We start from the raw sequence: 13,956 nt of genomic DNA, 5'->3' as shown, positions 1-13,956 counted from the left end.
TGCCCCACTGGTGTCTGGAGACAACTAACTGTGCAGATCATCACAGTGGTTGCCTATTGCTGAGGACCCAGCCCTAGACAGAGCTGTTTGGAATGGTTTGTACCAAACTTTCTGCAATCACAGCCTCAGTGAGCCAGTCCCACTTTGGCCAACCAGGGAGCCCTTCCCCTGGTCAGGGGATGGCTATGGCCTCTGGCAAACCTGTGATTGATCCAGAACCTGGGAAACAAACTGCTGTGATTGGTCTCAACAGCCCTTCTAGGTTATTTAAGCAGGCTGCTTTGCTCACTCAGAGTGGATTTCTGTACTGTCCGTGTGCGGTATGCATTTCCAAGATGGGGGCTCCGGTTTCAGAGCTCCAAGTACCTATAACTACTGGTCAGTAGTTGAAGAGATCTCAGAGCAGACCCAGTGCCTGGTGTCAGACCCACCTGATCCTCAAATAACCTTGCCTGTGACTGGTACCCACCACCGGTCCACAAAGAAGTGGCATTGTGGAAATTTTGGTGTACCATTCAACAGCTAAAGTAGCTGTCCACTGAGGCTTCAGGCCCATTTGCCAGCAGGCCTGTGGGTACAAGCCTGAGCCAACCTAGCGCTACAAGTATGGTGCTGCTGCCCGGGACCAGCCAAACGATCCAGGCTAAGAATCCCACCAACCCACCAGGATCCTGCCCCTAGTGGAAAAGGAGACCTGTGCTTCATGATGTCCGCCATCTCCAGCATCCAGTTCTGAATGGCCCCCCTGCATCCTCAACTCCCAAAGGCTTCCCCAACAGAGCCAGGTAACCCCTCCCACCCCAAGCCATCCTGTGGCAGCACCAGCAACAGGGAGCAGATGAAGACTTCCCCAGTGGCACAGCAGGAAGACGGGACTCGGAAGTAAATGTGACGCCGCTGTAAAGTCTTTAGGCTCCAGGGTCTCGAACCCCAGGCTGAGAACCATAGCTCTGGCAGCAGCCAAGAGCCAACACCTGAGGCCTGCGTGAGACCGCACCGCTAGTGGGCGCCACCTGCCACTGCTCCCACCCACCTACACTAGAGACCAGCGTTGGAAGAGCTTCCTGCCTACCCTCGATTTCTGTCCGACAGTGGCCTGGTGACGGATTGCTGGCTCCTCCACCGGCTTAGACGCAGGAGTTACACTTCAGGGATTTCTGCTTTCCTGTGAATTTTCTGAGGTGTTTCTCCTGAGACTTTTGCCACCAGGCCTTCCCGTTCATTATGAAAATATTGTACGTCATGTTGGCTGGAGGATACCTAAAACGAAGAAAAAAAACCCACACCGCTTACTAAACACCCAGGAAGCCCCACTGCCTGCCCATTGGATGGAGAGGGAGTTTCTGAGGGGTCTGAATTCTGTTTCCTCCGGGAAGGTCTGTCCTGAATGACATTCCCTCTGACCCAGGACCACACGTCGCCTCTGAGAAACTCCATCCACACCCCCAGCTCATCTGTTTGGGATGGAGCCAACCATCCTAATAAGTTTTTGTTTTGTTTTGTTTAGAGAAAATGGCTGGTTCCAAGGATGGGCCCTCCTCAGGGTTCTGAAGTGGGCCAAGATTATTTTCAGTAGTCCTTAAATCTGAGCCCCCATTTTGCTTCAGGAGCCCCATCCCATGCCTGTCTCAGAAGAGTTAAGCAGGATGTGAAGTGGTTGTCAGCTAGGCTGGTTAGACTTTCCATCTAGAAGGCCTTGGCATTTAGAAAAGGTAGTGACACCATCTCATGGGGGAAATCTACCGACTATACTTCAGACCCAAAGGAAAGGGACAAGATGAGTGTCGGAGCCGGAGGTGGCCTGTGGGGAGCTGCTGTTCCTCAGCCATTAGGAATGTGTGGATCCAAGCGTGAAGGGGAGGGCTCCTAATTCTGAAAGTGACCGTGCACACATGCTCTTTCAAGTTACGTGTTTCTGGTGGTGTCTGCCAAGGTTCCGTCTGTGTCTGAACCCTTTCTACCCTTGCCCCTTAAGGCGTCTGCCATATCAGGCAGCAACCCATCACTCACAGGACCATGAGGGGTTCTAGGAAGTGGCTACTTAGCAGCCAGCAGAACCACACTTCCGTAGTCTAAGCCACACAGTGGTGTGAACAGACTGAATTCAGCTTTGTTCTCTTCCCTACCATCTCATCCCTTCACACCTTCTTACGGCCATGCTTTAACTGTTCTGCACCTAGACCCCTAGTTCCCATAGCCAGGCATGGTGATACACGCCTTTAGTCCCAGCACTCAGGAGGCAGAAGCAGGTGGGTCCCTGAGTTCAAGACCAGCCTGGTCTACAAAGCTGGTCTACAAATTCCAGGGCAGCCAGAACCTACAAAGTGAGTTCCAGGACAGCCAAGGCTACACAGAGGAAACCCTGGTTTTTTGGGGGGAGGGGAAAATAGAGCCCTAGTTTCCAATCTTCTAACTAGAGATTCCTCTACTCCTTCAGTTTCCTCTCAGTGTGGTGTAGGCCTGGCTGACCTGCATGGCCTTGACAGGCAAGCATAGCCCAAGTCAGGGACTCCAGATCCTCAGTGTGCCTCAGAATCTCCAGGTAGTGCCTGAAACCCATCACCTGGGAACTTTTATGGAGCATGTTGGGAGATGCTGAGGCACAACAGGAAAGCCATCCCTGCCTTCCTCCCACATCTGGGATCTGCGAGAAGCAGCTGTGCTTCAAACTCTGAGTTGTTTGTTTGTTTGTTTGTTTGTTTTTAAAACACCTTTACTAGCTGGGCGGTGATGCATGCCTTTAATCCCAGCACTCAGGAGCCAGAGCCAGGCAGATCTCTGTGAGTTCAAGGCCAGCCTGGTCTACAGAGTGAGCTCCAGGACAGGCACCAAAACTACACAGAGAAACCCTGTCTCAAAACAAAAAAACAAAAACAAACAAACAAACAAACAAAAAAACCACCTTTATTTTATCTCACATGTGTGGGTGTTTTGCCAGCATGTACCACATGCATACAGGGGTCTGGGAGGCCAGAAGAACAAATTGGATCCCTTGGAACTGGAGCTGCAGATGGCTATGAGCCACCCTGTGCTGGGAATAGAATCTGAACCATCACATTCTCCACCATCACCACATCACCACCCTTCCCGAGTTCTTCAAAGGAAGATGGAGGCCGAGAGCCACTCACCTTGGCTGTTTCCGCCTTATATATGTGACCAGGACAAGCACCACAAACACAGTGACCAGGAGGATTGCAGCCACAGCAATGGAGGCAGTGATGATGTTCTTCTGCAGGAAACTCAGCAGCTGTCTGCAAGGCAGACCCTCACTGTGAGCATCTAAACGGAAGACACAAGGAGGGCAGCTCGCACCCACCCCTGCCAGGTGACCCACAACCAGGCTCCCCGAACAAGGACAGCCCGGTGGCCTTGCTCAGAGCTGAAGTAAATACACTAACGCATCAGCCATGTTCTCCAGAAGTCCAGCTCCCCGGGGGAGGAGGCGGCCGGCCTTGTCACCAGTGACAAGTTGAGATGCTGAGCAAACAGCATCACATCCCTGGAGAAGGCTCAATAAACCAGAGTGTGTTGGAAGCAAGAAGACCAGAGGTGAGGTCCATAGGGAGGCAGGGCATGGGGGTAGTGATGTCCATGGAGGCAGGAACGTCCTACTTCAAAGGCTTTGAGAATAATGGAGGTGGGGCTGAGGGTGTGGTTCAATGGTGGCCCCCATGTTTCACATGCAGGAGGCCCTGGGTTAAATCTCCAGCGTGAGGATTGTAGTTTGAGAGATTCGTGACTGTCATCCTGCAGGAGACGATGCTACCAGAGATGACCCTGGCTTCCGGCAGCCCTCAGGGGACTTTGAGAAATCATGAGGGTGCCTTGGGAATGCCACTGAGCATGGGTTTGAAGTACAGAAACTCATGGTTCGATCTCAAAGGAAGGAGCTTCCAGCTGACACTGGGGGACTTGGGAGCAGCTGTGATTTCATCTGTAATCTAGCCAAAGGAAGAGGAGGAACTGAGGGGTGAGGGAAAGAATGAGGAATGAGCCAGGTCCTGAGTTCAAATCCCAGCAACCACATGGTGGTTCACAACCATCTATAATGAGATCTGGTGCCCTCTTCTGTATACATAATCAAATCTAAGAAAAAAAAAAGAGCATCAGGTAACACTCTGTGAGGGGTCTGCTAGAACAATTCATCACTAGGAAGTTTAATATTAACATTTTATGTCATGTGTGCATGTATATGTGCATGCATATGTAATATGTGCACACACAGGCCATGCATACATGCGGCCAACTTATGGGAGTCAGTTCTCTCTTTCTACCGTGTGGGTGTAGAGGGCTGGACCCCAGCTGTCAGGCCTGGTGTTTAACTTCTGAAAGTGAGGACACAACAACAGGGTGTCATTTTGATAGAGTGGTCGTGTGGAGTGGGTATCCTGGGCTTGGTGCCAGCATGGGGTCAGTCTCTACCCACCCTCCACAAGCCTGAGCTCAGTTCACCCAATAAGAAGGAAGAAGCCAGAAACATAGGAGACTAGGTTAACCCTTGACATTGAACCCCTCTTGTATGTTAAATGGCCTCCGTGCCCAGCGGTGGCAGGGGTTCAGAAGAGGACACCATGTTCTAACGAACCCTAACGATTTAGAAAAAAACATGAAAATCCTCTTGAAAATGTGGTCAAATTTTAAAAATTCATTTAATTCATAACGTGTTAGACCCATATGCATTACCTGTTTTTTGTGTTTTGTTTTGTTTTGTTTTTTAAACTGTCTCACCATGTAGCCCAGGCTAGCCTCAAACTCACAATCCTCCTGCCTCAGCCTGCTGAGTGTTGGGATTACAGGTATGTGATGCTGCCCTAGCTTACCACAAACTTCTGCAGGTTAACTAAAGGTACATTGACTCTATTCAGCTAAAATACCATGAAATCAAAGGAGATGTTCTAGAACCTTCCATATTCGACACGCTTACTTAGGCCATGCTTTAAGAAGGATTTACCTCGAATAACTAATCTTTGGAGTGTTTCTTTGGCAGCAGTAGTTAATTGATGGCTTACATCCCTGTTGAATAGAGACGGTTCCTTATTCATCTTCTCAGCAACATGAGCTACAAAAGACAAAACAGAGAAGTCTAGATCCTGAATGTCCCCCAAAGTCTATGTATTGAAGTCTGGGTCTGCAGGTGGCACTCTGAGAAAGCACTGGAACCTTTAGGCTTTTAGCTCACTGGGGCTGTGCCCTCAGAGATGATTCTAGGATCCTAACTACCGTCTCTCTTCTCCTCTCTCCCCTTCTCCCTTCTCTGTCTCTGTCTCTCTCACTTCTTGGACATGGAATGAGCAGATTTGCTCTCTCACACAAGTTTCCCAAACAACATGGGCAGCCATGGAGTAGTGTTTCTAAAGGTATGAGCCAACATCTTATTAAGCTGATCATCTCAGGTATTTCGTTAGAGAGACAGGAAGCTCACATTAACAGTTTCACCTACTGTCATTGGCCTGAGCTTAATTCTGTTTCTATGATAAAGAAGCGTGTGTGTGTGTGTGTGTGTGTGTGTGTGTGTGTGTGTGTGTGTAGCATGTGCACACTTGGGTCAGAGGACAAGCCTTCACCTTTCACATTGTTTGAGACGGGGGCCTCTTGGTTGTCAGCCATGGTGTACACCAGGCTAGCTGGCCCTGAAACTTCCAGATTTTCCTGACCTCACTGTTGGGGAATATCATTTTTAAAGTGTGTTGCATTAAATAAAACTAACCTATGAGCAGGAGGCTGAGTCAGCAAGTACAGGAAGTGGTAAGGAGGAAACCATGCGTAGCAAGGGTTTTTAAGTGGGGGCTGAGAGAAGGACCCAGGGGGTTTTTGGAAGATGCCAGCAAAGGGAGAAGGTGAGCTACTTGCTATTCAGCCTCTCTGAGTGAGCACCTAAACTGTTGAATCATAAGTTCCCTTAGTAGCTTGGAAAGAGTTGGTGCCTGAGGGAACAAAATCCCCTCAGGCTGCGGTCCTTGGTGCCAAAGCTGTTGCTTAAGGGGCAGCCACTGAAGATAATAATAATAATAGATAACACTCACCGGAGCCCTGGGATTACACATGCATGAGACCACATACAGCTTTATGTGAGTTCTGGGGATTCTAACCCGGTCCTTACATTGTGTGGCAAGTGCTTTATCCATTAAAGCATCACCCCAAACTTTTGGTTGCTTCTTCCAGAACCAAAGTAAGGGGGTGGGGTTAGGGAAGGGTTCTACGGCTTCTAAAGTATATCAGTGTCTTGGTTTTATTTATAACCTAACAAATTCACTCACTCACAGCTAAGGCAATGGTTCTCACGGGGAAAGCTTATCACAGACTGGTGGGCCACCCTTGTGAGTTTCTGACTCTATAGGTCTAAGTAGAACTGAGAATGTGCATGTCTCACAAATATTGCTACTGCCTGTGGGGAACCACACTTAGGGTGTCGAGCCTGGACTTGAGTCTCTGTGTCCATTTGTAAGAAATATAGATGCTGTGACTTGCCTGATAGATTGAAGAGCATGTGTGAAAGTCATGTGTAAACCACAAAGAACAACACAAAACAGGAAAATGAACCACACTGAGATATGTATCGGTGCCTCCAAACTGCATCACGGTTTTAGAAGAAAGAAGACAGGGTTGGGAATGAGAAATTCTTCCACTCTGCTCTGCCATTGGCAGTCTGTGACTCATTTGAAGAGCAGGGCTGGCAAAAACCCCGGCGAGCGTTTGGTCCAGAGAAACAGGAGGCCAAGAGAGTTGTCTTTGGCAGACATGGAAAGGTCCTGAGCTAGTGTAATAGATGATCTGAGCTGCTCCATGGAACAAGCTGGAACCCATGGGTAGGAGCCCTGAAGAGACCTGCATGGTCTGCGTGAGTTGGAAAGAAAAGCTACACAAAAGCAAATGGGCAGGGAGACAAACAGTGACTCCCACACCCCTCACAACTTCAAGCTAAGCTGGGCTCCAGCCCCGGATGAGGGAACCCTGAGACCTGGAGAGGAGGTGCAGGGTGAGCTTGCTGAACCTTTGGAGGAGTTCACAAAGGAAACAAAACTCATTGCCATGGGACAAAGGTTAGTAAGTGTGTGGTAAGAGATCCATGATATTTTCATTAATCTTAGAAAAGAGACATGTTCAGTGATTTTGCAAGTTGGCTTAGAAAAGTAAGGAAAGTTAATATACACAGCCATCATTTGGCTTTGAAAATGGTAACTCATTAAAGGGGTCAGCAACAGGAGACAGAACATGGCTAACGTGGGGTCCGTCATGAGGGCTGCGTTGTCTAATCTTTCAGAGGGCTGTATAAAGAGTATACTCTCGCGTAGGGAGACAGCTAGGTCAGTGAAGTGCTTGGCATAGAAGCCTGAGGACCTGAGTTTGGTCCCCAAGGACCTGTGTGAAAAAGATGGTGTATGTTTGTCATCCCCATGTTCTGGGGAGATGGAGAAGGTGGATCCCTGGGGCTTGCCAGCCATCCTACCTGCTGAGTTCCAGGTGGCTAGCGAAAGACTGAACTAAAAAAAAAAAAAACAGTGGGATGGTTCAGTGGATCAAGGTGTCTGCATCCAAGCCTGATGACCTTGGTTCAAACTCCAGGATCTTCATGATGAAGGGAAGAACAGACTCCTGAGAGTTTACCTCTGACCTCCACATGCATGCACAAATGTGTATGCATGTATGCAAATATGTACACACATATGAGCTCACACACACAAAGTAGACATCACACCTGAACACACACTTTCATTTCTCTATACCACAAAAGGGTCACACTGTCGACAGAAAAAGCACTACTATCCACATTTATCATCAATATGGCCAGGAGTTTTCATTTAATTGTCTTTGGAGAATATCAAGAGTTGTGGAGTTTTCTGGGTTTTTTTTTTCTTTTTTCTTTTTTTTAATGTTTGTGAGTGTCTAGCCTGCATGTATGTCTGTATCCACATATTACCTGGTACCTACAGAGGACAGAAAAGGGCATCAGATTCCCTGAAATTGGACTTAAACACAGTTATAAGCTTCTGTGTGTGTGCTGGAATCCAAGTCCTCTAGAAGAACAGCCAGTGTTCTTACCACTGAGCCATCCAGTCCCTCTAATCCACTAACTAGATTGATGTCTTCTTTGCTACTATGCAAACGTTCTAGGGAGAAAAAAAATCTACCAAGATGTCAGGTTAGGGCCTACCTTAAGGTTTGAGATGTGATATGAAGTTTGTTCCAGGGGAGCTGAGCCCAACAGAAACCTAGTCCCCTTTACCGTAACAGTAAGGAGCAAAAAGCAAACTCCTGTATTTAAAAATGATCTCATATCATGAATGCTTTAGAGGGGGAAACACTGTCTTCGTTGCTGTTCAGTGACAATTATTTTGAGTACATTGTTGACCCAAAGGTAGGATACCTGGAGACAGAGCTTCCCACCCCGAGGACAGTAGGGTGCCTGTCTAAAGATAGCACGTGGGGATTGTTGCTCTGGATGACGTCTGCAAAATAAAGCGCAAACTGTAGACATCACCGGTAGCTCCGCTGTCCTCGGTTTGTGGACCAGCACTGCCCCCTGCTGGATGCTGGACCTGCAGCGGGTTACTTAACCTTCACATCCCAGAGATGGAAAACCCATGCACAATAACATCGGACTGCTGTGAAGATGAAATGGGTAAATGCAGAAGAAAACTCCAACAGCTGACAGACAGTAGTGATCACTATTGTACCAGTCACCCCCTTATTCATTTATAAGGTAGTATAATTTCTATGCCACTAATGCCTCCATGGGACGAAGAGTCTAGTCTGCACTGAAGAGGGCGATCTGTCTTACCGTCATTTCAAAGTGTGGACTACAAGAATAATGACCAATAGGATTGGAGAGATGGTTCATAGCAGCTACCTGATATAGACATAAAAATACATATATCTCAAAAAACAAACCTACCACAGCCAATAGAAATTAAGGAATTCATTCTCAGTATGTAAATATATGTGTATGTATGTGTGTGTGTTTGGATAGAGAGGGAGATAGGTAGATTGATGATAGATAGATAGATAGATAGATAGATAGATAGATAGATAGATAGACAGACAGATACTCGCTTTCTTAGTCCCATAACCATTATCTTCATAGAGACACATTAGAAGCATCTCCCCCTAAGAGGGGCACAAAACAGAGTATAACTATATTCCCACTACTCATAAAGATTGTCTTGGAGAAATTAACAATGTAAGTAGATAGGACACATATGTGGATGAGAGACGCAGCAATTTGTAAAGAAGTAAAACTCTCTGCAGATGCTGTGGTATATATACACATATATATTGGAATCAAGGAAGGTCCTGTCTTAAGTTTGCTTCTCTGTTGCTGGGATAAACCTCATGATCAAGAACAGCTTGGAGAACCAAAGGGCTTAGGCGGCTCACAGGTCACAGTTCATCAAGGGAAGCCAAGGCAGGAACCCAGAGGCAGGAACTGAAGCAGAGATCCCAGAGGCACGCTGCTTACTGGCTTGCCTTTTTATACACCCCAGAACCACCTGCCCAGGGCTGACCACATCCATCAGTTAAAAATCAAGAAGACGCCCCTCCACCAGCCATGCCCATGAGCCAATCTGGTGGAGGCAATTCCTCAGTCAAAGTCCCCTCTTCCCAGGTGACTCAAGTTTATGTCAAGTTGACAAAACTCAGCCAGCACAGGAACTAAGGCTGTTAAATGATCATTCACAGACCAGTTTACTTTCCTACCAAAACCTTATCTCAGTAGTGTGCGGAATAATAGAGAAATCTCCACTTACAGCAACACAGAAAATAATTTAGCAAGGTTTGCATACAAACACATGTGTAGATATAGATATAGAAAATGATGAAAAAGCCAAAGACAAGCTTAACGTTTTGTCAAGATATCCCCCTTTCTAGCCTAGGGTGGCCCATCGGGTTTTTCCAATATGACTGAGAAAAGAACAAACGGGCTTTTAATGAAGTTAGACAGGCTGACAGCAAAGCTCAAATGGAAAAACTATCATTTAAAATGGCCAGAAAAATCCCTGGGGGTGGGGGAGCAGGTGGACAGAAACTGCGAAGGGGCTGGTCCTGCGGGACATCCAAACACAAACTGTTTCAGCCTCTCATGAAAACAGTGTGCTGATGTTGTACAAGGAGATGAACAGGAAACCCAGGCAGAGCCCCAAAGTGTGTGTGTGGCAAGGGGAGTTACTCCATGATAAAGGAGACATCTCAGACCACCATGGCCAAGATGGACTTCCTAATGGTGCTGAGACAACTGGTAGCCACATCATGGAAAAATGGACTGATTACATCTAAAATATTTCTAATGAAAAACTTTATGTGCCAGATTTGATCATCTTTTCTTGGATGTGGCATTGAAGACACATTCTAGCCCAGTCCTTAGTGGGCCATTGTCTCCTTGCCTTTCTCAAGGGATGTCCAGTTATCAAAAAGGTACCCAATTATATTTGATGTATCACTAAGATGATACTTACAGGAAACAAAATCAAGGGTATTAGAAACCCTCATTTTAACAGGTGTTTGTTGGTGAATGAATTACCCTAAAGATCTAACTAGGTGATTCCACTTGCCAGGAAGTGGTCCCTGGGGGCTGCTCTCTGAAAATGCACAGAAACATGTAGAAACCTGGGCTCCACTTTTAGAGGCTCTTGGTCTTGAGGACTTTTAATAAGTGTCTCCCATCGTCCAACCTGTTCCCCAGAGCTGACACACTGTTGGGTGTGGGAACCACTGTGCTCACCCTACACTCTGACCTAGGGGAAAAACACACATATTCATCAGCCCAATTCAGGGGGACTCGCTCAGATTTTCAGGAAAGAAGATTTCCTGACTTCTCCCTGGGCTTCCTGCCGTAGTTGCCCAACCTGTCTTCAAGGCAGAGCTTCCCTGCCCTAATCACAGAGAAAGGATAAGGCTCTGCTTGCTGGCTGGCGGGAGCACTTCCCCACAGCCCTCTGGAGGACAGAGGGTCTTCTTGAGTGGCACCTCGGGAAGGTGTGCGGCCCCTCAAAAGCCCCCACTGCCCTGTGGGGAGGAGGGATCTCGCTGGTTTCTGGCTGAGGAGGAAGAGTTAGCTGCCGACAGCAGCTCTTTCCTTATCCCTCCTGGCACCCTGGCATCTCCAGTCTAGCCAGGGATTGAACACTCTGCCTAATCCAGCCTGCAGCCATGCATTCTCTGCAGGAGAGTGACCTGCAAAGCCCGGTTTCACCCTCACTCGGTTCTAAACATGAGCAAGAGCAAACGAATTATTATATCTTTATCTCAATTCGGACCACCACCATTTCCATTTACAGCTGTCAGGAATCAGCACAGTGCCAATAAAATATTCTGATTCGAGAGAATTCCAGGCAACATGGCTTCTTTCGATGAAACACACGAAAAAGAGGGAATTTTTCCGGCACTCCCCTGAGCATCTGGGTCCGTGTTTTGTTTCATTTACTATCTTTATTTTGTTTTTCATTTTGTGGGTGGGTGGCTGATGTGGGGTGTGTACATGCCACTGCATGTATGTGGGAGTCAGAGGGCAACCAGTAGATGCCAGATCTTTCTTACCACAATACAGTTCCTGGGCCTCAAACTCAAGGTTTCAGACTTGGCAAAAAATACCTTTGTCCACTGAGAAACCTTGTTTCACAAGCTTAAAAGTCCAGACGCTAACGTAGAACTTAATGTGTATGAAAACGTGCAGCTGAAAGGTCCTATGTGAACATGGGGACATCATCTGACCATTGACAACAGAGGAACCCAGGCAGACACAGGAAATAGCTCTCGTGAACTGGAATACACAACTATATGCAACACATCAACATGCTCATTCTCCTGCCACCAAGGTCATAAGGTCACTGCTGGCAGATTTCTCACTCACGATTCTCTCCTTATTAACTGGGCTGATTCCCAACATGTTGCTGTTTTCCAGCAACGTGAAGCTGCTTTAGGGAAAGGGCATGTTCCTTTTATCCTTTTTGAAGGTATGCCTTGAGCAAGATCTTTTTCCCCACTGGAGGAGGGGCTTGATCGTTGGTTGGTTAGGGGGTTTGGTGGTTTGAATAAGATTAGCACCTATAGGCTCCCATATTTGAATCCTTGGTCATCAGCTACTTCTCCAGCACCATGATAATGATGGACTAAGACTCTGAAACTATAAGTCAGCCTCAATTAAATGCTCTCTTTGTAAGAGTTGCTATGGTCATGGTGTCTCTTCACAGCAATAGGATACTAATTAAGACAGAGGTTTTGTTTGTTATTATTGTTGGTTGGTTGGTTGGGGCTTTTTAATAAATTGGTGTGTGTGTGTGTGTGTGTGTGCGTGTGTGTGTGTGTGTGTGTGTGTGTGTGCGCACATGTATGTGTGTAAGTGTATGCTATGTGCACAGTGCCCATGGAGGCCAGAAGAGGGTGTCACATCTCCAGGAGCTAGAGCTGGGAACTGAACTCAGGTCCTCTGGAAGAAGAGCAAGTGCTTTACCCATACACCATCTCTCCAGCCCTTTCTCTTCTTTTTTTGAGACAAGAGCTCATGCAGCCTAGGCTGGCCTCAAACTCACTATGTACTCAAGGATGGAGGAGATACCATATTTTCTCCCTCAAATTATTCATGTACATGAAATTATAAAGCACACTGAGTGGATGTTATTAATGCTACTCAGGGCTCGTGCTACTGGGAACAGTGAACTCTACTTGCAAATTAGTTAATTTTCTCTGAACGGCATCCAGAAGGGCAGAACACTCCTGACGCTGGGTACCACAGACTCCATAGCTGATGGAAATTACAGCAAGGGTTTCAGACACTCTCTCCCTTCAGTTCTCAGTGCGGCATTGTCCCATCAGTAGCTGTTTTCCAGAATGTTCAGATCACAGTGCAGCCAACACAGCACAGGCAACACATAAACGTCTAATCCATTGGCATGTGCTTACCTTCATTCACCACGTCTCTCCACATAACCAGCCCATCAGCTGCTCTGGCGTCTTCTTTTGATAAATATTTTGGATCGTTGGAAAAGACCTGCAGCAGGATCTCATCTGAAGAGAAGCAAGCATAAGCATGTTAACACCAGCGACATGCACGGGTAATTCTTGCTCTGTCCGTACGCAGCGTGTCCATGGATGAGTGAATGAATGACTCAGACTCGGCGGATGCAGGATGCTCAGCTCTAAGATGATCGCACCAGATTTCCTGGGCAGAGATGTCTAGAAACTCTGCCCCAGGCCCCATATGTGGGGATGCAGCCTCCCTTCTCGTTCCTGATATCATTCATACCTTCCCATTAGACATCCCCCGCAGGATGACACATAAAAACAGGGCGAAGGCTGCAAGTCAGAAATGAGGCAAAACATGTAAAACAGTCACGAAGAGCTTGTTTACAAAACTCCTACTAATAGGGATGGCGAGATGGCTCAGTGTGGTTAAGTTCACTGGCCACACTCCTTGGGGAGCTCAGTTAGATTCCCAGCATTCGGGTATTGGCTCACAACTTGAAACACCAGCTCCAGAGGACATGGTGCCCTCTTCTGGCCTCCTTGGGTACTGCATGCATGTGGTACACAGACAAACATGTAAGCAAACACATAACACCAAATAAAAATATATCTTTTTTAAAAAACTAGTATTAATGCTTTGGGGTTAGTGAGGTTTTTTAATGCTTAATGTCTCCTTCCCTTTTAACGGTTGGGGGTGTCTTTTCCTGGAATGTGGCCATCATACCCCTTTCCTAGGCTTTATTCACTAAATCACAGAAAACCACCATCAAAAATCCCATTCACTCCCAACATGCTCTGAGACCAATCCCAAGGGATATTGTGTGTGGGGGGGGGGGGTACTTTCTTTTTTATTAATCCTTAAAGATTTTCAAAGTTTGGAGTTTTAAATTATTTATTTAAATTTTTTCATAGATTTTGAACATACTCTTTCCCCTCCCCAACCCCTTCCAGATTCTCCCTACCTCCCTACCCATTCAACTTCATGTTCCTTCTCTTTCA

General features: G+C 47.0%; 1 protein-coding gene across 1 annotated transcript in view; it reads right to left on the bottom strand.

Annotated features, from left to right (window-relative positions):
• Nucleotides 1-1,079: 1,079 nt before the first annotated feature.
• Nucleotides 1,080-13,956, bottom strand: part of C18H2orf92 (chromosome 18 C2orf92 homolog) — a 46,089-nt gene continuing 33,212 nt past the window's right edge. Inside the window, exons 5-8 of the mRNA XM_036168329.1 lie at nt 12,895-12,999; nt 4,952-5,059; nt 3,129-3,279; nt 1,080-1,260 (exon numbers count right to left, since the gene is read on the bottom strand). Of these exons, the coding sequence (XP_036024222.1) occupies nt 1,128-1,260; nt 3,129-3,279; nt 4,952-5,059; nt 12,895-12,999 (497 nt within the window). The 3' untranslated portion in view covers nt 1,080-1,127. The remainder of the gene's footprint in view (nt 1,261-3,128; nt 3,280-4,951; nt 5,060-12,894; nt 13,000-13,956) is intronic.

The sequence above is a fragment of the Onychomys torridus genome, chromosome 18, assembly GCF_903995425.1.
Source record: "Onychomys torridus chromosome 18, mOncTor1.1, whole genome shotgun sequence".
Lineage (NCBI taxonomy): Eukaryota > Metazoa > Chordata > Mammalia > Rodentia > Cricetidae > Onychomys > Onychomys torridus.
The sequence above is the reverse complement of the archived record's forward strand: the minus strand, read 5'-3'. Positions and strand labels throughout refer to the sequence as shown.